Raw genomic sequence first — 25,660 nt, forward strand, 5'->3', positions numbered from 1 at the left:
CTCCTACTATCTGCCAGTTCAGGAAATAGCAGAGCCTGAGCATGCTCATGCCTCAAGACAGGCCCCACCACCATTGCTACAGGCCCAAAGTGCATCTATTCCAGGCACCCCTTTGCCTGCTGGCCCCTCCCAAGACCACCTCTGAGGCCGCTCCTGTGGGAGAGTGCCCACAGCACAGCCTGCACGGCCCTGCCTGAGTGTTTTATTGGCAGCCCAGGAGTAGTTCACCACCCCCATCACAGCCAATGCTTGACCCCTAGGGGCCCGGGGAAAAATCCACAGTTCTACTCCCAACTCCCCAGGACTCAAGTACACCACCCAGGGATATCAAGTTGATATCTGTGGCCTGAGCTCAAGTAGGGGAACACAAAAAAGAGTATGGCACAGGTTTGTATGCCAGCATGGGAGCTGGTCACTCCTCTTTTTTTTTTTTTTTTTTTTTTTTTTTGAAACAGTCTCACTCTGTCATTCAGGCTAGAGTGCAGTGGTGCGATCTTGGCTGACTGCAACCTCCACCTCCCGGGTATGAGCAATTCTTCTGCCTCAGCCTCCCAAGTAGGCTAAGATTACAGGCGTCCACCACCACGCCCAGCTAATTTTTGTATTTTTAGTAGAGACAGGGTTTCACCATGTTGGCCAGGCTGGTCTCGAGCTCCTGACCTCAGGCGATCCACCTGCCTCGGCCTCTCAAAGTACTGGGATTACAGGCGTGAGCCACTGCACCCAGCCCACCCCTCCTTTTTCCAAGATGGGCATGGCCTAACAGCCACCACTTCTCCCTTATGGAGTTCCATAGCCTAGAATGCCTGGGCTGGCTCAGGGATCTGGACAAAAATGGCTTGGGATAAGCCAAGCTGGTTGGGCCTGCTACCTGGGCAGAGACTGGAGGGAGACCCACTGAGTCAGGGAGCATGAGGTGGGCAGGCCCCATAACCATTCACTGGGCTGAGAAGCCTAAACAGCAGGTGCCATATTGGTTGCACACTGGCAGTGCCACTACCCCGTCCAGGGAGCCTCCACCTTTGAACAACTGCATCACCAAACCACCTGCCAACATACTCCACAACTCATTCTAACTTTGGCAAGCACAGGGGATGGGCAGTTACCTAAGGAGTAAAGGGTCTTCTAGAGACAGTCCTTGGTGCAAACCGCCCCTAAGAAAGGAGGGAGCACACTCCACCAAAGCCCTACTTGGGACAAAGGAAATGGAAGTGTGACACCAGCCACTAAAAGAGACACCACCAAGACCTAGGAATGGACTTAAAGAGGGCACATCTCTCATTTTCCACCCTCACCCGCCTTCCCGTTGGAGCCGTTCCTGTTGGGGCCTGGTAAGTGTGTGTACTGCAGTAAGCTGCTTTTCTGTGATTCTCCATTGGACCCACCCCTGCTGAAGGTAACTGAGTTGGAGGAGCAGGTTTTTTGCCCTTCTCTAGTGCCTCCACCCCCACTGAGGGCTACTAAGAGCCTATGTGCTGGCTCTATTGAGCACCATCTACTGGACTACAGCCGGAATTACCATACCAAACAAAAATAACATTGCTACAAGCCGTGCCTGTCAAACATGCTGCGTAAACCTCTGCGTAACCAAAGAACCCATATAGAGCTTTGCCGCTCTGAAAGCACCCAGAAACAAAGTCAATTGGTTGTACACAACATACACAACAGTTATATCCTCCAGGAAAAAAAAAGGAACAAAAAGTCAAAAAACTCCATTCAAACAAAAGCAAATTCAAAAAGATAAAGAAGCATCAACTCCTTCAGATAAGAAGAAATCAGCACAAGAACTTCAGCAATACAAAAAGCCAGAGTGCTTTGTTACCTCCAAAGGATCACACTAGTTCCCTAGCAATGGATCCTAGTCAGATTGAAATGTCTGAAATAATAGAAACAGAATTCAGAATATGTGTGGCAAGGAAACTCAATGAGATCCAATAGAAAGTTGAAATCCAATGCAAAGAAGCCAGAGAAATAATCCAAGGTTTAAAAGATGATACAGCTATACTGAGAAAGAACAAAACAGAGCTTCTGAAATTGAAAATCTCACTACAGGAGTATCAAAACAAAACTGGAAGCCTTAACAACAGATTAGACCAAGCAGAAAAATGAATTTCAGAACTCAAAGATTGGTCCTTTGAATCAACCCAGTCAGAAAAAAAAAAATAAAGAGAATTTTTTAAGATTCTCTTTTCTTTCTGAGAAATATGGGATTATGTAAAATGACTAAATCTACCATTTATTATCATTCCTTGGAGAGAAGAGAAAGTAAGCAACTGGAAAACATATTGGAGTATATAATCCAAGAATATTTCCCCTATCTCACTAGAGAAGTTGGCATGCAGATACAAGAAATCCAGAGACCTCCTGCAAGATACTGTATAAGCTGACCATCCCTAAGACATAGTCATCAGACTTTCCAAGGTGAAACCAAAGAAAAAATATTAAGTCATTAGAGAAAAGGGCCATATTACCTATAACGGGAATCCTATCAGAGTAACAGCAGTCTCTCAGCAGAAAACTTAGAAGCCAGAAGAGATTGGGGGCCCATTTTTAGCATTCTTTTTTTTTTTCTTTTTTTTTTTTTTTTTTTTTTTTTTTTTTGAGACGGAGTCTCGCTGTGTCTCCCAGGCTGGAGTGCCGTGGCGCGATCTCGGCTCACTGCAAGCTCCGCCTCCCGGGTTCACGCCATTCTCCCGCCTCAGCCTCCGAGTAGCTGGGACTACAGGCGCCCGCCACCACGCCCGGCTAATTTTTTGTATTTTTAGTAGAGACGGGGTTTCACCGTGTTAGCCAGGATGGTCTTGATCTCCTGACCTCGTGATCCGCCCGTCTGGGCCTCCCAAAGTGCTGGGATTACAGGCTTGAGCCACCGCGCCCGGCCCATTTTTAGCATTCTTAAAGAAAATAAATTCCTGGGCCAGGCACGGTGACTCACGCCTGTAATCCTAACACTTTGAGAGGCAGAGGCAAGTGGATCACCTCAGCTCAGGAGTTCCAGACCAGCCTGGGCAACACGTTGAAACCCTATCTCTACTAAAATACAAAAAGTTAGCCAGGCATGGGGGCATGCACCTGTAATCCCAGCTACTCGGAGGCTGAGACAGGAGAATTGCTTGAACCCAGGAGGCAGAGGTTGCAGTGAGCAGAGATCACACCATTGCACTCCAGCCTGGGTGACAGAGTGAGGCTCTGCCTCAAAAAAAAAAAGAAAAGAAAAGATATTCCAGCAAAGATTTTCATATCCTGCCAAACTAAGCCTCATAAACAAAACACAAATAAAATACTTCCCCGGCAAGTAATCACTGAGAGAATTTGGCACCAGCAGACCAGTTCTACAAGAGATGCTTAAGGGAATCCTAAACATAGAAATGAAAGAACAATACATGTAACCACAAAATCACACATAAGTACATAGCCTAAGACAGCATAAAACAACTACATAATCAAGACTACAAAGCAACTAGCCAAGAACACCATAACAGAAACAAAACCTCACATATCAATATTAACCTTGAACATAAATGACCTAAACATTCCACTTAAAAGACAGAGTGGCAAACTGAATTAAAACACAAGACCCATCCTTCTGCTGTCTTCAAGAGACCCATCTCACATGTAATGACAACTATAGGCTCAAAGTAAAGGGATGCCAAAAGATCTATCATGCAAACAAAATAAAAAAGAGCAGAGAATGCTATTCTTATATCAGAGAAATCAGACCATAAACTAACAACAGTAAAAAAGGACAAAGAGGGCATGATATAATGATAAATAATTCAATTCAAGAAGATTTAATGATCCTAAATATATATGCTCCCAACATTGGGGCACTCAGATTTATAAAATAATTACTTCTACCTAAGAAAAGACTTTTACAGCCACACAATAATCAGAGAAGCAGCAGAGGTGGGGACTTCAACACTCCACTGACAACATTAGACAGATCATGAAGGAAGAAAACTAACAAAGACATTCTAGACTTAAATTCAATACTTGACTAATTGGACCTAATAGACATCTACAGAATATTCCACCAATAATGAAAGAATATACATTCTTCTCATCTGCCCAAAAACATACTCTAATATTGACCACATGTTTGGTCATAAAGCAAGTCTCAACAAATTTAAAAAATCAAAATCATGCCAAGCATCTTCTCAGAACACAGTGGAATATAATTAGACATCAATACCAAAAGGAACTCTCAAAACCACACAAATACATGGAAACTAAACAACTTGCTCCTGAATGACTTTTGGGTAAACAAAGAAATTAAGGCAAAAATCAAAAAATTATTTGAAACAAATGAACATAGAGACACAAGATACCAAAAGCTCTGAGATGCAACAGAAACAGTGTTAAGAGGAAAGTGAATAAAGCTAACTGCCTACGTCAAAAAGATATTAATAGAAAGATCTCAAATTAACAACCTAATGTTGCACCCAAAGGAACTAGAAAAACAAGAACAAACTAAACTCAAAGCTTGCGGAAGAAAAGAAATAACTAAAATCAGAGGAGAACTAAATGAAATTGGGACCAAAAAGAAAAAAGCATACAAAGAGTCAACAAAAAAAAATGTTAGCTCATTGAAAGGATAAAAAAGACTGATAAACTGTTAGCTAGATTAACAAAGACAAAAAAGAAGATACAAATAAGCACAATTAGAAATGACAAAGTGGCATAACAACTGCTCCCACAAAAATATAAAAGATCCTCAGAGACTATGAATATATTTATGTGATTTATGTGCACAAACTAGAAAATCTAAAGGAAATGGATAAACTCTTGGAAACACACAACCTCGCAAGATTGAACCAGAAAGAAATAGAAACCCTAAACAGACCAATAATGAGTTACAAAATTGAATCAACAATTTTAAAAACCTACCAATCAAAACAAGTTTTGCACCAGACAGATTCACAGACAAATTCTACCAGATGTACAAAGAAGAGCTGGTGACCAATCTTATGGAAATTATTCCAAAAAAATCAAAGAAGAGGGATTCGTCCCTAACTCATTCTATGAAATCGGTATCATCCTAGCATCAAAATGTGGCAAAGACACAACAAAAAGAGAAAACTGCAAGCCAATAACCCTGATGAACATAAACTCAAAACTCCTCAGCAAAATACTGGGAAATCTAATCCAATAGCACCCCTAAAGGATAATCCACCACAATCAAGTGGGCTTTATTCTTGGGATGCAACGATGGTTCAACATACAAATCAGTAAGTGTAATTCACTGCATAAACAGAATTAAAAACAAAACCATAGGATTATCTCAATCAATGCAGGAAAATCATTCAATAAAATCCAACATCCTTTAATGGTAAAAACCCTCAACAAACTAGGCATCGAAGAAACATACCTCAAAGTAATAAGAGCCATCTATGACAAACCCATAACCAATATCATACTTCACAGGAAAAAATTGGAGACATTTCCCCTAAGAACTGAAACAAGACAAGGATGTTCACTCTTACCACTCCCGTTCAACATATTAATAGTACTGGAAGTCCTAGCTAGAGTAATCAGGCAAGAGAAAGAAATAAAATGCATCCAGATAGGAAAAGAGGAAGTCAAATTATCTCTCTTCACTGACAGTATGATTCTATACCTAGAAAATCCCAAAGATTCTGCCAAAAGACTACTAGACCTACTAAACTACTTCAGTAATGCTCCAGGATACAAAATCAATGTACAAAAATCAGTAGCATTTCTATACATCAATAATGTTTAAGCTGAGGACCAAATTAAGAACACAATGCCATTCATAATTGCCACAAGAAAAATAAAATACCTAAGAATACATCTAACCAAGGAGGTGAAACATCTCTACAAGAATTACAAAACACTGTTGAAAGAAATCATGGATGACACACGTAGAAACATTTCATGCTCACAGATTGGAAGAATCTATATTATAAAAATGCCCACACTGCCCAAAGCAATCACACATTTGAATCTATTTCTGTCAAACTACCAACATCATTTTTCACAGAATTAGAAAAGAATATTCTAAAATTCACAGGAAACCAAAAAAGAGCTTGAATAATCAAAGCAATTCTAAGCAAAAAGAACAAAGCCAGAGCCATTATACAAGGCTACAGTAACTAAAACAGCATGGTACTGGTATAAAAAATAGACACATAGACCAATGGAACAGAGTAGAGAACCCAGCAATAAAGTTACATACCTACAACCTTTGATCTTCAACAAAGTCGACAAAAATAAACAATGGGGAAAGAACACTCTATTCAATAAATGGTACTAAGAAAACTGGCTAACCTTCTGTAGAAGAATAAAACTAAACTCCTACCACTCGTCATATACAAAAATTAATGCAAGATGGATTAAAGAATTAAATGTGATACCTCAAACTATTAAAACCATAGAAGAAAACCTAGGAAATACCAGGATATTAGCCTATGCAAATAATTTATGGCTAAGGCCTCAAAAGCAAATGCAACAAAAACAAAAATTGACAATTGTGACCTAATTAAACTAAAGAGCTTTTGCCCAGCAACAGAAACTATCAATAGGGTAAACAGACAACCTACAAAATGGGAAAGTATATGTGCAAAGCATGCATCTGACAAAAGGACTAATATCCAAAATCTATAAGGAACTTAAAGAAACCAACAAGCAAAAAACAAACAACCCCATTAAAAGGGGGCAAAGCACATAAACAGACACTTCTCAAAAAAAAAAAGAGGAAGAAAGACGACCAGGCGCGGTGGTTCATGCCTGTAATCCCAGCACTTTGGGAGGCTGAGGCAGGCGGATCATCTGAGGTCGGGAGTTCGAGACCAGCCTAAACAACATGGAAAAACCCTGTCTCTACTAAAAATACAAAACTAGCCAGGCGTGGTGGCACAAGCCTGTAATCCCAGCTACTCGGGAGGTTGAGGCAGGAGAATCGCTTGAACTTGGGAGGCAGAGGTTGCAGTGAGCCAAGATCATGCCATTGCACTCCAGCCCGGGCAGCAAGAGTGAAACTTTGTCTCAAAAAAAAAAAAAAAAACAGAAAGAAAGAAAGAAAAGAAAAATACAAGCAGCCAACAAACATGAAAAAAATGCTCAACATCACTAATCATCAGAGAAATGTGAATCAAAACCACAATGAGATATTATCTCACACCAGCCAGAATGGCAATTATTAAAAAGTCAAAAAATAACATGTTGGTGAAGTTATAGAGAAAACAGAATGCTTATACACTGTTGGTGGGATTGTAAATTAGTTCGGCCCCTGTGAAAAGCAGTTTGGAGATTTCTCAAAAAACTGAAAATAGAAGTAATGTTCAACCCAGCAATCCCATACTGGGTATCAACTCAAAGGAAAATAAACCATTCTACCAAAAAAAACACATGCACTCATATGTTTGCAGTTCTATTCACAATAGCAAAGACATAGGATCAACATAGGTGCCCATCAACAGTGGGCTGGACAAGGAAAATGTGGTACATATACACCATGGAATACTACACAGTCACAAAAATAAAATGAAATCATGTTCTTTGTAGCAAATTGATGCAGCTGGAGGCCATTATCCAAAGTGAATTAATGCAGAAACAGAAAACCAAATACTGCATGTTCTCACTTACAAGTGGAAGCTAAACACTGGGTACACATGGACATAAAGATGGGAACAATAGACACTGGGGACTCCAAAAGGGAGGAAAAGGAAGGAAGAAAAGAGTTGAAAAACAACCTGTTAGATACTATGTTCACTATTTGGGTGATGAAGTTCAATAGAAGCCCAAACCTCAGCACCATGCAACACATCCATGTAACAAACCTGCACATGTACCCTCTGAATCTAAAATGCTTTTTAAAAAATTAAGACAAGTGGTAAATCAAAATTTTTTTGAAACAAAAACTGAAAAGTTAGCTTTCCATATTATAGAATTATCTTATAAATTAATAAATAATAAAATGCTAAAATTCAAAGATGTGCAAAAAACATGAATAATTCATAAAGGAGTAATATAGATGGTCAATGAACATATTTTTCAAGATTTAAATTCTTAAAGAAGTGCAAAAAATGAGAAACTATTTTATCTATTAAATTAGAAACATTTGTTTAAGTAATAATATTAATTCTTGCAAAGACATAGAAAGACAGGCTTTATGATACACTATTGTTGGAAATATAAATTGATACAATGTTTTTAGAAATTAATATGGTAATACCCAGTTTTAAAGTATTGCCTCTACTTAATCTATCATTTAAAGAATTTCAAAAATGGTGGATGAAATTCATACAAACATATTCTATTCCCCAAGTGTAATAAGATCGGCTGGGCGTGGTGGCTCACACTTGTAATCCCAGCACTTTGGGAGGCCAAAGCAGGTGAGTCACTTGAGGCTAGGCGTTCAGGACCAGCCTGGCCAACACGGTGAAACCCTGTCTCTACTAAAACTGTAAAAATTAGCCAGGCATGGTGACGGGTGCCTGTAATCCCAGCTACTTGGAGGCTGAGACAGAATCGCTTGAGCCTGGAGGAAGAGGTTGCAGTGAGCCAAGATCACGCCACTGCACTCCAGCCTGAGCAACAGAGTGAGACTCCATCTCAAAAAAAAAGTCTAATAAAATCAAAAAACTAGAAATTTCCAAAAAATAGATAAGTAACTCATATTAATTATGGTGCATTTATACCATAATTAGTATCACATTGTCCCTTAAATTATCACTTAGTCACTTAAAGCATGGTTAATGAGGATTTTTCAGTGATACTAGAAGACTCATAATATTGAAAATGAATTAATATTACATAAATTTATTAGCTCAATTTTGCAAACCATATGCACATATATACAGAAAGTGTCCAAGTTGAAGTAAACTATAGTTTATTTAGTTAAATATTACTTCTTTATAAGTAATTATTATACAGAAAGTGTCCAAGTTGAAGTAAACTATAGTTTATTTAGTTAAATATTACTTCATTATAAGTAATTATATCTGGAAAGTAAGTATCATGAGTATTTTTTCTTTGTATTTTTCTATCTTCAAATTTTTGTGTAATAAGCCATATTTTTCTAATTAAAAAAAAGGTTAATTGAATAAAAGAATGACCTGAAACTGTGTTCTCATGATTTTTCCCTCACTTTCATAATTTCTTTCAACTGATCAACTTAAAAATGTTTAACCATTCTTTATTGTAGTAAAATATATATAACAGAAAATGTACATTTTAATCATTTTTAAGCATACAGTTCAGTGGCATTAAGTACATTTATTTATGTATTTATTTTTCTTTTCTTTCCTTTTGAAATAGGGCCTCCCTCTGTTGCCCTGGCTAGAGTGCAGTGGTGAGATCATAGTTCACCACAGCTTCTAACTCCTGGGCTCCAGCTATTCCCCATTCAGCCTCCCAAGTAACTAGGACCACAGGTGCACACCACCACACCCAGCTAATTTTTTTTTTTTTTTTTTTTGTAGGGACAGAGACTTACCATGTTGCCCATTCTAGTCTCAAACTCTTGGGCTAAAGCAATCCCTTTTGAGCTAAAGCAGTCTTCCTGCCTTGACCACCCAAAGTGTTGGGATTACAGGCATGAGCCACTGGGCCTGGCCCATTAAGTACATTTACACTGTTGCTCAACAAAAAAATTTTTAGTATGACAGTAACAACTATGTACTAGGCACTTCCAATGACCACATTTTACCAACTCTACCTTCAAGATAAAAAATAAAATTTCTTTAAGCCAGTCACAAAAAGACAAATACTGCATGATTTAACTTTTATGGAGTTATCTAAAATAGTCAAATTCATAGAATTAAAGAGTAGAATGGTAGTTGCCAGGGGCTGGGGAGAGGGGGAAATGGGGAGTTACTAATCAACAGGCATAAAGTTGCAGTCAAGCAAGATGAATCAGGGCTAGAAATCTTTTGTGCAACATTGTACCTGTAGTCAGCAATAATTACTGTCTTCCACACTTTAAATTTGTTAAGAGGGTAGATCTCGTGTAATTGTTCTTACCACAATAAAAGAAAGTGAAAATAAATAGTATTGTTTTAGAGAGCTGCCTTTACTTTTGTAAATAATTATATGTGCTGCAAATTTATTTTTTGAGAATTTGAGTCTTCACTGTTCTGTCTCTTACTGCCATTACAGTACAAAGAGACCAACACTTTAATCAACACCATACTTGAGGTTCAGCCAAGGTCATCTACTGGTGGAGAGGGAAAAAGCAATGATGAAATTGTTCAAGAACTTGTTGCTTCCATCCAGGCCAGAGTTCCAGGTAATAAATAATTCTAGGAATTTGTATGTAATAGGAATTTTAGGAATACACTCAGAGAACTGAGTGATAAACAGATGTCAAAACCTGCTTATTATGTAGACTTTCTTTAACCTAAAGAGCTCTTTTGACATGGAGCTCTTCATTTATAGACTAGAAGCTTACAGCATCTCAGCATCTCAACTGCCAGAAGCATTAGGAGGAAATTGGTTTCCAGCTCAACGTAACTTTAACCAGACTTTTTCCTGAGCTTCCCTTGATTTCATTATTCTACTGTCTCTAGACCTGTGCTGTGCAAGAAAATAGCCCCTAGCCACATATGGCTACCTAAATTTAAATTTAATATAATTTAAAATTCATGTCCTCATTTGCACCAGTCACATTTCGAGTACTATCATTGGACAGAACAGAGAGAGAACACTTCCGTCATCATTAAAAGCTCTACTGGACAGTCCTGCTCTAGAATCCATTTCAATTTTTTCTCCATTTAGAAGACATGGCTAAATTACTTTCACCTTGCTTTCTGATAAGTGAAAGAGTCTTCCTGAATGATCACAAGAGATCTATTTTAACACTTTTCTTAATCGGTAGGAGATTTAGATGTCTTAGTTATTCATGGTTGGAAGAGATGTCATTATAGGAAAAAGAAAATTGGGACAGAAAAAAACAGCAACTGAGTCTTGCCAGTGCCCTTAAGCCCCTGGAATAAAAGGAGCCTTGTGGTTTCAGAAGTCAGTTATCTGCCTCCTAGAAGCAAGCCCTCAAGAGAATGTCTGCTTGGTTAGAGAATTCTGTTGTTGAAGCAAACAGTCAATAAATATAAGATCAATAAATACAAGATGGAGTGCTGGTTGCGAAAAGGATGAAGAGATGAATGGATAGCTGCAGAGACCGTGCACTTGTTTGGTAGAATCCCATTGACACCTAGGAGGTTTTTCTCTCCAGGCTTCATAAAGCTTGTACTTTTACTGTGAAATGCTAAGCAGATCATCTGCTGAGACTGAGGGGACAGGAAAGCAATTGGCTTAGCAAAAGAATTGAGAGTTTGAAATAGCCCTGAGAGGAATGGTGGGAAGAGAAGACCAGGGACATGTAACCACAGCACTGTGGACCCAAGGGATTAGACTCGTTGGCACTGCTGAGGGATTTTTGTCCAGCAGCCAAATGTGTGTGGTCAAGAAGGAATTTGATATATGTACGTCATAGTCGTTTGTTTACACATACTTCTTGCAAATACGCAAGGAAAAGGCCGTTCCTTCCTCTTTCGTAGCTCATATCATTTTCATCTGAGCCTGCATTTGGTGGATTGTAGGGAGAAAGAAGAGCTACATTTTCCATCCAGTTTGAACCATGAGCCTGTTTAATAATGCAATCAGTCCCTTTAAATAATGCCCAGTAACATGGGATAAACACTAAGTCTCTCCCTCTCTCTCTCTCTCAGTCTCCTGCCCCCAACCTTTTCTATTCAGTGCAGGTGAGCAGGGAAGTGGGAGATTTAAACACTTGTATGGTAGAAGGGGAGACTCAGGGTCCCTGGACCGTCTAGTCTCTGGAATGTTCCTTATCTGCCAGGCAACCGCTTTGTCCTGCTAGCATTTGCCACTGAACCCTTCAGGGCTCTGCCTCCCAATCAGCCAAAGCCAGGCACACCTTCCTGTGCCCTCCTGCCAACGCCCCTCATTCCACATTGGAAACCTTTCAAACCCCTCATCAAACTTGCAGATACCACTGAGCCATACTGACCTTCCATTTCATCCTCTTCCCTCTCAACCCCTCACCTCCTCCCCACAGTCAACCAGAATGAAAATGAGCAGGCTTCTCCTTCCTTTTTCCAGTCCTCCTTCTACATTAGCACAGCCAGTCTTTCTATGATCTCACTTAAGCAACAAGAACCTACTTCTCCTGTCCCATTGCCGTAGACCACATAGCTCAAACTGGCTGGGAAGATGAAAATACCCATGGGGAACATGCTTTAAGGGAAGAAATGAAATGCAATGGTTTAGTGTTTGAGGGAAAAAAAGTATATGTGTATGTATATATATATATATATACACACTTTATATATATATATATATATATATATATATATGTCCTGATACAAATGAATTTAAGCTTAATTTTCTGTGATTGCTTGTATATAAACACAGGTGAATCACAAAAGCATTGTAAATTATAGAAATGTCACATTTAAATGCTATGTGTCTGGCTTAAACAATGAGAAAAGCTGGCTTTTTTAAAATGTTAAGATAAGCACATTGCCTTAGCAATATTGTGAGAACAAATCAATGATGACTAGCCTGAGGAATCACTGTGTATGTTTCAGAAAAACTGGAAATGGAGGGTGCTTCTGAGGGCCTTTTCGTCAAGGATCCTCAAGGACGCCTGAACTCCTTGACCACTGTTCTTGGACAGGAAGTGGACCGGTTTAACAACCTGCTGAAGTTAATTCACGTATGAGAGCTTACTTTCATCATTGCTATTGAGCATCAAAGCTTTGTAGAGAATTGTATGATACGAAATTCTTCCGTTCCTATCACTTCGGCATTTCCATTTGGATACACTAACAACTCTTCAAGTCCAATGAGTCTAAAAATGATTTTATCCTTCTCTAATGAATCTGTATTCCCATTTTCTAATAACGATGGAGTGAATATGTAACATTACAAATTCTCAGTCTCCTCTTTATCCTTACACCCTTAGATTCTGTTGACTCACTAGAAATTGATCAGAGACCTAAGCACTCAATTAAGAGTAATTCAGTGCTTGTTCCTAACGTCTAGTTTGCATTTAATAACATAGTCTTTAGGCAAGACCGTGAAAACCAGAATCTGTCAGTGCGGGCCACAGAATGCCTGCATTAGAGTCCCCTGTGGTGTGTTCAGCATGTGGATTCCTTGATCCCACTCAAGACCTACTGAGTTAGAATTTCTTGAAGCAGAGCCTGGGAATATGAATTTTAAATAAACTCTCCGGATGATTTTAATGCCGCTAAAATTTGCAAACACCTGTTTGATCTTCTGCTTTATGTTCATAGATAGTTTCTCTCTGCATTGCCTTGCATTGATAATGATGGTCAAAGGCCTTCCTAGTTTCTCTGTGCGTAACTTCGATAAGAGAAAAAGAATAACTATTAGCAAATATTGAGCATTAACAGGAAAAGTGTTACCGTTAATCAGGGAACCAAACACCTACTTCAAGGTCAAGACGTGGGGATAAGATTGGGGGAGAACTGGGAGAGATCTTTTACCGCTAAAGATCATTACTGTTCCCCATCAGAAAGGCAAAGTCTCTGGATGTGGCTGCTTGGCTGGCAATACCTAGGCTTGTTGGTTAGGTGGACCCTGGATCAGCTGAGTATGTGGTCTTCACCTTGGGACTGTGGCATCTAGTCCGGTATGCACCAAAGTCAGCAAGCTAAGTCTCTCTCCTCTCTCAGTCTCCTGGTCAGGTTGCCGGGTCAGGGCTTATTTCCTTCTATATTGAATGAATTGGGGTACAGACTAAGCTACTATGATAAAGACCCCCATAACATAGTCCAAAACAAGATAAAAATTCACTTTACTCTCCCCTAACAGTCCCGAGGGAGCTCTGTCTAGGGCAGGTAGTTAATTCTGCTTTGTGAGCTCATCCAGGGATAAACAGGTTGGCTCTTCCAGTCTCAAAAGACAACTTCCGTGTCTGGGTCTAAGGTGGCTGCCCCAATTGTCCCCTTTTGCCAGCCAGTGGGAAGTAGGAAAGAGAGAGCAAGGAAAAGCAGCTTCCTTATAAAAATGTGATCCAGTGCTAGTGTACATCTTTTCCTCTTATATCCCATTAGCCAAAACTTGGTCACATGGCCACACCCCAGCTGCAAGTGTGGCTGGGAAAGGAGTCTTTAGATGGGGTGCTCTGTGCCCAGCTAACACTAAGGAAGTGCTGTTGTTTTGAGGAACACCAGGAGATGGATGCTACTCATGTCTTGCCCTTTCCACATCATGAACTTTCACCCACTTGAAGATAAGACCAGATGTCACTTCCTCCATTATGTCTTCCTGGAGACCAGCCCTTCCCTCTACTGCCAGATGAGTTAGGGTCCCATCCTCAAGGCCCTGTCATCTCAGGTCTCTGCATCCACCACTGTATTCATTACACTTTTTGTAGTTTCCCACCTATGAGTATGGCTACTCTAACAAAGAACTTCTTTAAAACAAGGGAGCTGTTACATTCGTCGTCTTTGTTTCCTTAGTAATTGGCATACTAAATCTTCCACAAATATTTGAATGTACAGGTGAACAAATGTGACTCTCAGGTCTCCTTTGGTCACTTTTTCTGGTCAAACAAACCCCAGTCCACCACTAACAGAGGAATTCACCTAATGGAAGCGTAAGGGGAGGAGCCCAGGGACAGGTGGCCTGCAGGGCCATCAGGAACCACAGCCAAGCATTCCCATCAGAAGGGAGGTGCCCACCATGGCATGCTGTGCCTGTGCCAGAGGCCTTCCTCACCTGACCTCTAGTCCTAGACCACAAGGCCTGGTCCTGCTTTGCCCTGGCTTTGTTCCCAGCCTCACCTTCCCTTCCCCTTGGGATCAGCCAGACAGTATTGTAGTGGCAATACGAAAGCCAGGGGAAGGGAGCAGCACCCAGGAATGCCATCCTGGCTAACCCACTCTCCTCCAGACAGAACTGTGGGATAGGGCAGGTCCTGGGAGTGACAAGGCCACCCTGTGTAGGCTTCCGAGCCATAGGGGAAGGAAGGCCTTTGAAGTACTCTTTCTCCCATTTAATACATCTGTGTGTTGGCTGCCTCCTTTGGGAGAATCGACTGCAATATGACCTTTTTCTATTTCAAGCAGACCTTGAAGGTCTCAGCAGTCTGTTCCCTCCACCTCTGTCATTTTTTGTGTTCTTTCAGGATTTTAGATGAGTCTTCTGCTACTTCTTCCTATTTCCAGGTCTACCATGGAGGATGGTCTTGGCTCTGGCTAAGGGCCTCTTTCCTGCACTCTGCTGCAGATGGTTCCTCAGATCCTAAGGACAAATCTAAGTAAAACACTTCTTTTTTCTACCGCTGCCTCTTGTGAAAAGAGGTACAGGGAGAAGGGAACCAACAAATAAACCTATGAAAGAATGGAAGGATGTGTAGCCTTGTTTTATCCACACAGTGCCTGTCGCTAAGACGCTGTGCATGTGGTCCCAGTCCTTATTTGGTTGCTTAGTCAACATAAATTTTGCCTCTAATATCTTCCTATTATATTTTCCCAGTATATGGCAGTTTTCACAACACTGCAACCGTGAGGGCCATAACCCACCTATATGCACTCGCTCGTCTTTAGCCAGGTGGCAAACATCGCCCTGTACTCCACTCCAGCCCAGTGTCTCCCAGGACTACTGCCTGCCTCCATCTTCTGGTGAGAGGAGGAGAGGCTACGAAACGTGTTTTAAGGAGGTGTTTCCAGTACAAGGAGACCATCTGATGCCAACTAGAAGATTAGTGTCATCTAAGACTCTCCCCTTTCCAGCCAGGCGCGGTGGCTCACACCTGTAATCCCAGCATGTTGGGAGGTCAAGGTGGGCGGATCTCCTAAGGTCAGGAGTTCGAGACCAGCCTGGCCAACATGGCAAAACCCCTTTAAAAATACAAAAATTATCTGGGCATGGTGGTGCATGCCTGTAATCCCAACTGCTTGGCACACTGAGACAGGAGAATCACTTGAACCCAGGAGGTAGAGGTTGCAGTGATCCGAGATCACACCACTGCACTCCAGCCTGGTGACAGAGCAAGACTCTATCTCAAAAAAAAAAAAAAAAAAAAAAAAAAAGAATCTCCTCTTTCTGCACTAACTCTGGGGGTTGGGGGAACCCCCTGAGCAGAGATGAGGTGGTTCTCACTCCCCATCTCCCCCTCCTCCTCACACTCTGTGGTTCCCAAATCACAGTCAGACCTATTTTTCTTTTGGCCTGGAAGAGTGCTGGACAGTGGCATTTCCCCCAGCCGCTTCTCCAGGCTTCAGGAGACATTTCTGCTTCCTTCTTTCCACCGCATTGGACTCTACTATCAACTGCCACCCTCAAGTGTTACACCACAACGGTCACATATTGTAATAATGCATGAAATATTGGAGGGTCTGGGAAGCAGACAGTGTGCACAGAGAACAGAACCCAGCCAAGTGGCACCTCCGGGCAAGGCAGCACCTGCTGTCATGAATGTGTGTTACTGACACTGGATAATGACATCTACAAAGGCCACTAACCCGTTTTCTGTTCTTTCAGACTTCTCTGGAAACACTCAACAAAGCCATCGCTGGATTCGTGGTGATGTCTGAAGAAATGGAAAAAGTGTATAACAGTTTCCTCAACAACCAGGTTCCCGCTCTGTGGTCCAACACAGCCTACCCATCCCTGAAGCCACTAGGGTCGTGGGTCAAAGACCTTATCCTGAGGACCTCATTTGTGGATGTAAGAAAATTTCTTTCACTGGGTTTCGATGAGTCTGATGGCATAGTTGGCCTAAGGTCCCTAAGAAGCACTGGCTAAAGATATCCACAGTCACTGATGGATAATCTGAGCCCAGAGAAAAAGAAATGTCCAGAATGGCATCACTTTACACATCTCATACTGATTATAATATCGTTTGCCCTAGGCACTCATCCCCACATTCCACTTTAGTTCCACTTTAATTAATTGGGGTTTCAGCTCTAATTCATGGGACCCCACAGTGAGATACAGACCAACTGAGATGAGTCCAAACCCCAGATAATTTTGCTGCTGTCTCCCTCTCACATACCCCACAATAACCAGGCTCTGGGTCCGCAGTCATCAGGCTGGCAGAACAGGAAGGGGAACGGGGCAGGCAGTGAAATGGGGGTGGTGACTAACTCAGGGCTGCTTTAGTTTCCGCCTCCTGAGAAACTCTCCCCAAATAGGACTTTGCTTTAGAAAACAAATTCCATCCCAGAAATAACGTTTATTATGAGTATGTTTCTCCTTCAGTTATGGCTCAAAAGAGGACAGCCTAAGTCCTACTGGATCTCCGGTTTCTTCTTTCCTCAAGGATTTCTAACAGGTACCAGCACTTCCCCTAGAAAAACCCCACAGGAAAGGCCATGGATTGTCATACATAGGGTTTTGAGGTCCTGGGGAAATGACATGGCTGCTAATGCTTTAACAATGAGGCTATTGATCATAGGGCAATCTAACAAGGTCCTGCTCTTCCTCACTTGTGGGGGACAGAGGAAAGATGACAGAGATAGCAGATGTTCCCCAGCAACCTAATCCCTGCCCCTCTCAAGTTACATAAGTGCAGGCACTGCTGCCTCCATGAACACAGTGTGCCTCAGTTCCCCATGTGACCCGCGCTCAAGGGCGTCATCTGCTGTCCACCTGCTCAGGCCCCAGCTGTGAGCAGCTTCCCTCCCTCTGAGAAATTCTCTTGATGTGCTTCCATCAGCCCTTGGGGAATCTAGCCCCTTCAGAAGGGGCTAGAGCCTGTGAGCAACTCGATGCTAATGACCCAAGCCCTTCATCTCTCTCATTCTTAATACCTATTAAACAGCCCATATAAAACAAGCTGGGCAAAATCCTAAAGTTAGCGAGATTGGGCTCGGAAACTGCCTCACTCATTTGTCTCCCTTATGTCAGGGCAATGCACTACATACTGGCCTTCTTCCCTCCCTTCCCAACCAGGACCAGAGCTTGTCCATCCTTTGGGCCCTTACCTCCCAACATGACCCACAGGCTTCCTGATCCTGTGAACTAACTCAGAGGAAGATATTAAGAGTTGGGTTTTCTCTGTAGTGGGAAGGCTCTCTAATGCCAGGGCAGCCTGGTTTGTGTGAAGGGGGAGTGCCTGGGGAGTAGCAGTGTTGTTTTGAACACGGCTTTCTGATTTTCATAATTACAGGAACTCTTCAAAATCATGCTCGAAAATACAATTTGCCTATAGATGAGCTAAGTTTCAAATACAACGTAATTCCCACCTATCGGGATCAAGCTGCAGTGATAGAAGCTGCCAAGACAGTGCAATTTGGACAAGAACTGCCCATGGACATGGAGGTATTGTCCACCTGGCTGTTATGGCAAAGCAGCTTCTATCCCACTGTCCTTGAAGATTTCAGACAACCTCCCATGCCCCACTGCCACCACCTCCCATCGGCAGGAGCAGGAAGGGCAGGGTAGTAATCACACCTCCAAGATAAGCTCCCCAATTAGCAACGACCAGATGGGAACTGCCTAAACTAGTCTGATTTATAGAAATACGTTTAAAGCAATATTATTTTATTTTTTAGCTACCTTTAGTAACCTTCTTCGTCTTACAGAATCAATATAGCAAGAAGTTAACAGCAAGGATTTAAAAACTAGACAAGCCTGAGTTTGAATTCTGACACTGCCTTTCTCCAGCTGTATGTGCTGGAGCAATTGTTGACATGTCTGCACCTCTTCTTATTTTAAGATCCTTCTTGTCTTAAGAAGAGGGTATCAAGTTTCCCATGTAAGGAAAACTTGAGGCTCCAGGGAGGCAAAGCAACACCCACATTAAAGCCCCCACTGGAGCTTCCAGGACCAGCCTGCCCTGGTCCATGCTCAGCACACTCCATCTGCCACAGAGGCTGATTCTGACACCAGGGCTCTGTCCACCAGGACAGTGGACAGTGTCCACCAGGGCTCTGTCCCTCCACCCCATCCCAGTTCATACCATGGCTCTGCTTGGGTCATGTGTGCCGAGCCATGAGAATACCTTGCAATCTCTGAGATCTGGGGAGACCTCAGACTGTCTAGCTGGCCTGTCTCCTGGCCCACCTAGCAAATGTCTGCCACCAACAGACCAGGAGACAGGCCTGTAGTGCGGTGTAAAGGAAACAGCCAGTGTCATGTGACAGGCACATTTACTGGTCTAAACACAGGGTATGTGTTTAAACAGCTTTATCTCTGTTACAAACAGCCAAGACCACTGTCAGCCCGTTTGCCTCCTTGGCTCAGCATAGGAAAAGGTGCTCCCTCTGGGTGGATGCCCAGATGATGGACACCCGGTAGGTAGCAGGATAGTTTTCAGGCACATCTGCATAAACGTATGTGGCAGCCCAAAAACAGGAAGGCCTGCTGCACCCAAGAAACAGAAAGTTTAGGACACCAAAAAGCAAGGACCAGCTAAAAAGAATTTAGTTTACCATCCTTTTATTCACTATAAAATGCACTACATATTATCCAAACTGCTTAGTCCTCTGGCTGCAGACATGAGGCTCCAATTATCCAAAGACCTGGGGCCAGAATTGGCCAAATCCACTCAGGGTTTGAGGAAGAATGATTCAGATACCCACAATTGGCAAAAAAAAAAAAAAGGTGCACCGGTGGAGACATCCAATCACAGGACTCTGATGGGCAGGGTTTCTCACTCTCCCTCTTTCTTATTTAATACAAACATTTAAAAGTAAGCATAATTTTAAAAAGAGAGAGAGAAAGAACAAAAAGGAATTTTCCATGGACACTCTGTAAATATTATTGCAGATATATAACCTCTCTTCTAGGAGGGCATCCAAATCCTTGAAAACCCTTGCTAAAAATAACAGACAATAATCTCAGTACTCCTCCACCTCCCATGAAAAGGGGAGAAGTCATTACATTATTATTACATTTTTTTGCCTCTCAGAGCCTCAAGATTGACCTCTCTAAGATGTGAATAATAACAGCAATGTATAGAGTGTTTTTTAGAATTACCTGGTGAGGATGTGGGACATAGGAAGTGACTCATACCTGCTGATCCCTTTTCCCCCTCTCACTTTGAGACTTGTGGGTATCTTTCAGTTGCCCTCTCCTGAGGATGGTGTTCTTGTTCATGGGATGTTCATGGATGCTTCTCGATGGGATGATAAGGAAATGGTGGTAGAGGACGCATTGCCTGGACAGATGAATCCAATGCTGCCTGTGGTGCATTTTGAACCACAACAAAATTATGAGCCAAGCCCAACACTTTACCACTCCCCACTTTATAAAACAGGAGCCCGGGCAGGAACACTCTCAACCACAGGTGAGGATGTCCTTAAGATTAGTTCAAATAATGACCAAATGCAATGTTCCATCAAAGTCCAAACAGTAAGCTGTAATTGGCCCAAGATCTCCCTTGGGCCAATTAACTAGACTTAAAATGAAGCCGCCTATAACATACAAAATTCATAAATGTAATTATAAATTCTATTTGTTCTGACTGTAGATTAAGATTATAGAATTAATTATTGCTTCTATTAGAATCTAAGGAGTAGAAAATAGAATTTAACAAGTAGAGACTTCCACTTTCAAAATGGTGGCCTGAATAGACACTAAAATCTTTCTTTTTCTCACCAAATTCATTTTTACTCATCACAAAAGAGATTTTAAAATAAATGAATAGGCCGGGCGAGGTGGCTCACCTCTTTAATCCCAGCACTTTGGGAGGCTGAGGTGGGTGAATCACCTGAGGTCAGGAGTTCAAGACTAGCCTGACCAACATAGTGAAACCCTGTCTCTACTAAATACGAAAAATTAGCCTACGTGGTGGCGGGTGCCTGTATTCGCAGCTACTTGGGAAGCTGAGGCAGGAGAATCATTTGAGCTTGGGAGGCAGAGGTTGCAGTGAGCCGAGATTGGACCACTGTACTCCAGCCTAGGTAACAAGAGCGAAAACTCCATCACAAATAAATAAATAAACAAATGAATAAATGGAAAGCCCTGATGTAAAACTCTGAGTGGATCTGAAACTGAGATACAGCTCTGAAAAAGAAAGCAGACAGAAAGAAAGCCACCTCAACAGATACACTGAGGGACAGCTGAAGAATGAACAGAGAAAATGAACTAGGAAAGTCGCCTTGAATACAGCATAGTGAGAGGGGAAAGAAGTGACCCTGTGGGAGGAGCCAGAATTTGCAACACTTTTCTAGTTTTCTAGGCAACCTGGAAGGAGAAAATAAAGAATGGAGGAGAGAGAATGTTTGAAAAAATAATGGCTGGTAATTTCCCAAAACTAAAGAAACACTTGAATCCTTAGATTATGAGGTCTCATAAAGTGGAAGGAATGATTTTTAGCAACATACAACAAGTAATCAAATCTTCAAAGAAACCTAGATATACCAAAGTGATACTTAAGACTGTCAGAGACAAAAAAAAAATTCTCAAAATAACCAAAGAGAAGAGACAATGTATAATATATGCTGGAACTGAAATCCCAGAGAATGAGAATCAGATTGATACCAGTCAACTCTCATTATCCACAGTGCATATAAAAAGATAATGGAGAATCAGCTTCAAAGGGTTGAGGGAAAATACCTTTGAACCAGAATTCAAAACACAACCAAACCATCTTCCAAAAGGGAAGTGAATAAAGACAGTTTTGAACATACAAATGCTTTAAATTCATCATCTCTGACCTTCTATTTTGAAAAAAATCCAGCTGTCTGGCCAGGTGTGGTATCACGTGCCTGTAGTCCCAGCTACTCAAGAGACTAATGTGGGAGGATCACTTGAGCCCCAGAGTTCAACACCAGCCTGGGCAACCTAGTGAAACCCCCATCTCAATTAAAAAAAAAAAAATCCAGCTGTCTTAGTTTGTTTGTGTTTGTGTTGCTATAAAGGAATACCTGAGGCTGAGTAACTTTAAAGAAAAGTTTATTTAGCTCATGGTTATGCAGGCTGGTGCCAGCATCTGCTTCTGGTGAGGGCCTTAAACTGCTTCCACTCATAGCAGAAGGCAAAAGGGAGCTGGTGCATAGAGATCCCATGGCAAGAGAGGAAGCAGGCAAGATGGGAGGGAGGCGCCAGACTCTTTTTAAGCAGCTCTCGCAAGAACTAATAAAGTGACAGCTCACCCCCCATTCCAAGGAGTATTAATCTACTCATCAGGGATCTGACCCCCATCACCCAAACACCTTCCATTAAGCCGCATCTCCAACACTGGGGATCAAATCTCAACATGAGATTTGGAGGGATCAAACATCCAAACTATAGAAGCCTGGAATAAAGAATTCTTACAAATCTGGGAGAGAGGACCAACAACCTAACCTTATCTGAAATTGTGACAGAAACCCCATCTTGTACAAGGATCAAAAGAAACTCTTTTTCAGCTATTTAAAGGAGGGATAGTCCTATGTAGTAGTCATCAATGGCCACTAATATCCCAAAAAAGAAAGACAATCATAGTGTGCTTCCTGATAGGAGTATGTACTACCAAAGAAGTATTCTTGCCGTAAAACAAACCTGCTAGCCTGAGCAAGATGGCGAAACCCTGTCTCTACAAAAAATACAAAAATTAGCAAGGTGTGGTGCACACGCCTGTAATCCCAGCTGCTTGGGAGACTGAGGCAGGAGGATTACTTGAGTCCAGAAGTTCAAGTCTGCAGTGAACCATAATCAAACCACTGCACTCCAGCCTGGGCAAAAGAATGAGACCCTGTCTCAAAAAAAAACAAAAAAAAAAGGAAAAAAAACCTCAAACCTGAGTGTAGTCATGCCTCTAGATCTAACCTCCCCTTACAGGAAGAGAGGAATATATTTAAAATCACCACAGCAATGCTGTCATCAAAATCCAGATTCTGGGAAACTTAACAGGACAAACAGTCTGGTTGTTTCAACAAATATATTACAAGGGAGCAGCAAAAGAAGCAGAGGGAAACTTACCAATTGAAAGATTTAAGAGACACATCACTGTTGCAAGATATGAAACACATTTGAATCCTGGTTATTAAGAAATTATTAGGCCGGGCACAGTGGGTCATGCCTGTAATCCCAGCACTTTGGGAGGCCAAGGCAGGTGGATCATTTGAGGCCAGGAGTTTGAGACCTGCCTAGCCAACTAGTGAAACCCCGCCTCTACTAAAAATACAAAAAGTAGCCAGGCATGGTGGTATGCGTCTATAGCCCCAGCTACTCAAGAGGCTGAGGTAGGAGAATCACTTGAACCCAGGAGGGCAGACGTTGCAGCGAGCTGAGATCGTGCCACTGTACTTCCAGCCTGGGTGATAGAGTGAGGCCCTGTCTCAAAAAAAAAAAAAAAAAAAAGTTCTATGAAGTCTAAGCTGGACGAGTCCTAAAGAATTATTTGTTCTAAAATCTTCATTTTATAAAGCATAAAATGACCCATAAAGGACTATTTGTCCAGTTAGGACTGGATCCCAGATGTCTCGACTCTTTGTAGCCTCTCTGTATGAGGAAGTTATTCTCTAAGTAACAACCCTTTTTTTCCTATATCCTTAATTAGGACATTCAACCAACTTTGTGGTAACCGTCCTCTTACCCTCCAAGCGGTCCAAAGACTACTGGATTGCCAAGGGATCAGCTTTGCTCTGCCAGCTGAGTGAATGAAAAGGTGCCACCTCAGCACTAAAAGAGAACCAGGCCCGAGATCTTTCCTAATGGGAGCAAAAGATTTGAATAACTTATATGTGAGCAAAAAGGTGTTAATTCTGATTTGACTTAAAGGTATTAAGTGTGACTTTTATTTCTCTTATGTCCTTAAAATAGTGTTTGAGTTCTTTCTGTTGGCAATCCAATCTCCGCTGTAGAAGCAGTGGGTTCAACACCCACCTGTTAAACCTGCTCCCCAACCCTAAGTGAGAGGCAGCTTCCCATCAGTTACTTTCTGGGACCCCCAGGAAGAATCAGGACTCAGCACTCGCTTCCCCTCACAGGCTCCTTTCCTCTTCACACTGATATGAAAGGCCCCAGGTGCTTCCATTTCTAGACTAGATTAAGGCTCTCAGAGTCCAGTGCATGGGAGGTTGATGCGGTGAGCACAACTGGTAGAGCAAATGAGCAGGATAATAAGAAGTTGGCCTATGATGTCAGTTCCCCGTTCTGTGGGGCTGCATCAGAATCCTTGGAAGAGCCTATGCTTTCACAAAAGGGCAGGCCAATCCTGCCCAAGTATGGAGGATTTTCCCCTTCCACTTTAGGATGATTCTGTATGAAAACTAACCAAGTCCCAGTCAGGTGCATCTGAGCCTCTGCCACCTCAAAAGCAGAGATTGGTGGCTCAGTTCTCAAGTGGAGCAGCCAGTGTGACAAACCACCTTGCGTCGGTCCTGCCAATAATGGTCTGCGTGCTTCCTCGGCCATAATGTGATCCAAAAAACAAGGAAATCACCCAGCTAGGATTGAGCCCTTGGTGGGAGCCACACCACCCTCTTACAAAGAATTGGAGGAACGGAGTCAGGCCTCCCAGTGTATCTCTGCCTCCCCGCTCCATCCCCATACCTATCGAAGTTAAGAGCAGATTCAAGTCGCAGAGAAGCAGGTAACAGCACTTTTGCCAGAAATCAGTGCACAAATCAGAAACTACTCTTGGTATTTCAAGCAGAAATAGTTGCTAACATGGTCACAGGAATGGCTGCCGCTGCAGAAGTCAAAGAGTTGATATCAGGCATCACACCATCTGTACTCCAAGGTGGGAACCCTGAAGGAAAAATTGTGCCAACCTCACAGCTACTCCACGCTGAAGCAGGGGAATAGAGGGGGCTGCAGAGACTGACCACTGCACAAACTTGTGTCTGCTGAAGCCTGTACATAACCATGCCCCCTGCTCAAGAAAAGCTACCTCTGCCCACTTTTGTTTTCCAAATATCCCATGAGTGTATCTCATTAGGAGAATCGAACACAGCAGCAGGGGGATTTGGGAGTTTTTGCCCACCTACACCTGCAATACAGATGGTGCAGAATGGAACCAAAGTGGTGGACATGGATCCTAAGTGCCACCACACTACTGTTTCAGTAAGGCCACTGAGATCTTCTGGGCCCTGGAAATAACTGAGCATGAACCCACAAAAGCCTCAGAAAAGGAAGGGAAGCCAGAGCTACAAATCCAGACAATCAGCCTTACCCTAAGCCAGATTAGGGAACAAATATAACTACTTCTTATTGACTCCACCCAAGCCCTGGACAGACATTCTATCTAGGGTTTTTGTGGGCTACTCAGAAGCCCAGGACCGTAAAGGACGCTTGCCACAGGTGGGAGACCCTGATCTGGAACTATGGTGGTTAGGGGAGAGAGATCACCTGCGCAGGGTTAAAAGCTCCCATTTCAGATTCAACTGGGGAAGTTCTACTCTTACACATTTTAAAGAGAGAGTCCCAATAAGATTTGTATTTAGAAAAGACATTTACAATAAACATGTGAATAATAAATAACAAGATGGGGATTGGGGGTAGTTTGAAAACCACTTTCTTGCACAGCACCTCTGACAAAGCCTACCCACTCCCCCCCACCCCCCACCCAGCCTCTCAGTGAGACACACACGTTATACAAAATGAAAGCATCTCTTAGGGCACAGGGAGCACCCTCTTCACCAGAGCTTGAATAGAGAGGTACAGACCACAAGTTCCATGGCCCACTGACTCCCCTGCATCCAGAACCAAGAGTGGCACAAAGAAAGGGAGCAGAAAGAGGAAAGGGTCAGGATACAAAGCCAGGGCCGGA

General features: G+C 42.2%; 1 protein-coding gene across 10 annotated transcripts in view; it reads left to right on the top strand.

The window, feature by feature from the left end:
• LOC105465361 (dynein axonemal heavy chain 6) overlaps positions 1-25,448 on the top strand; it is a 383,399-nt gene extending 357,951 nt beyond the window's left edge. For 8 of the 10 annotated variants that reach the window (XM_011713768.2, XM_011713766.3, XM_011713767.3 and 5 more), the window contains 7 exons: positions 10,120-10,249; positions 12,570-12,697; positions 16,498-16,683; positions 17,218-17,290; positions 18,128-18,279; positions 20,026-20,248; positions 23,447-25,448. In XM_011713768.2, the coding sequence (XP_011712070.2) occupies positions 10,120-10,249; positions 12,570-12,697; positions 16,498-16,683; positions 17,218-17,290; positions 18,128-18,279; positions 20,026-20,248; positions 23,447-23,550 (996 nt within the window). In that variant the 3' untranslated portion in view covers positions 23,551-25,448. The remainder of the gene's footprint in view (positions 1-10,119; positions 10,250-12,569; positions 12,698-16,497; positions 16,684-17,217; positions 17,291-18,127; positions 18,280-20,025; positions 20,249-23,446) is intronic. The other 2 variants (XM_071076977.1, XM_011713765.3) reach the window with 1 other exon arrangement.
• Positions 25,449-25,660: the final 212 nt, after the last annotated feature.

This window comes from Macaca nemestrina, chromosome 13, assembly GCF_043159975.1.
Source record: "Macaca nemestrina isolate mMacNem1 chromosome 13, mMacNem.hap1, whole genome shotgun sequence".
Taxonomy (NCBI): Eukaryota; Metazoa; Chordata; class Mammalia; order Primates; family Cercopithecidae; genus Macaca; species Macaca nemestrina.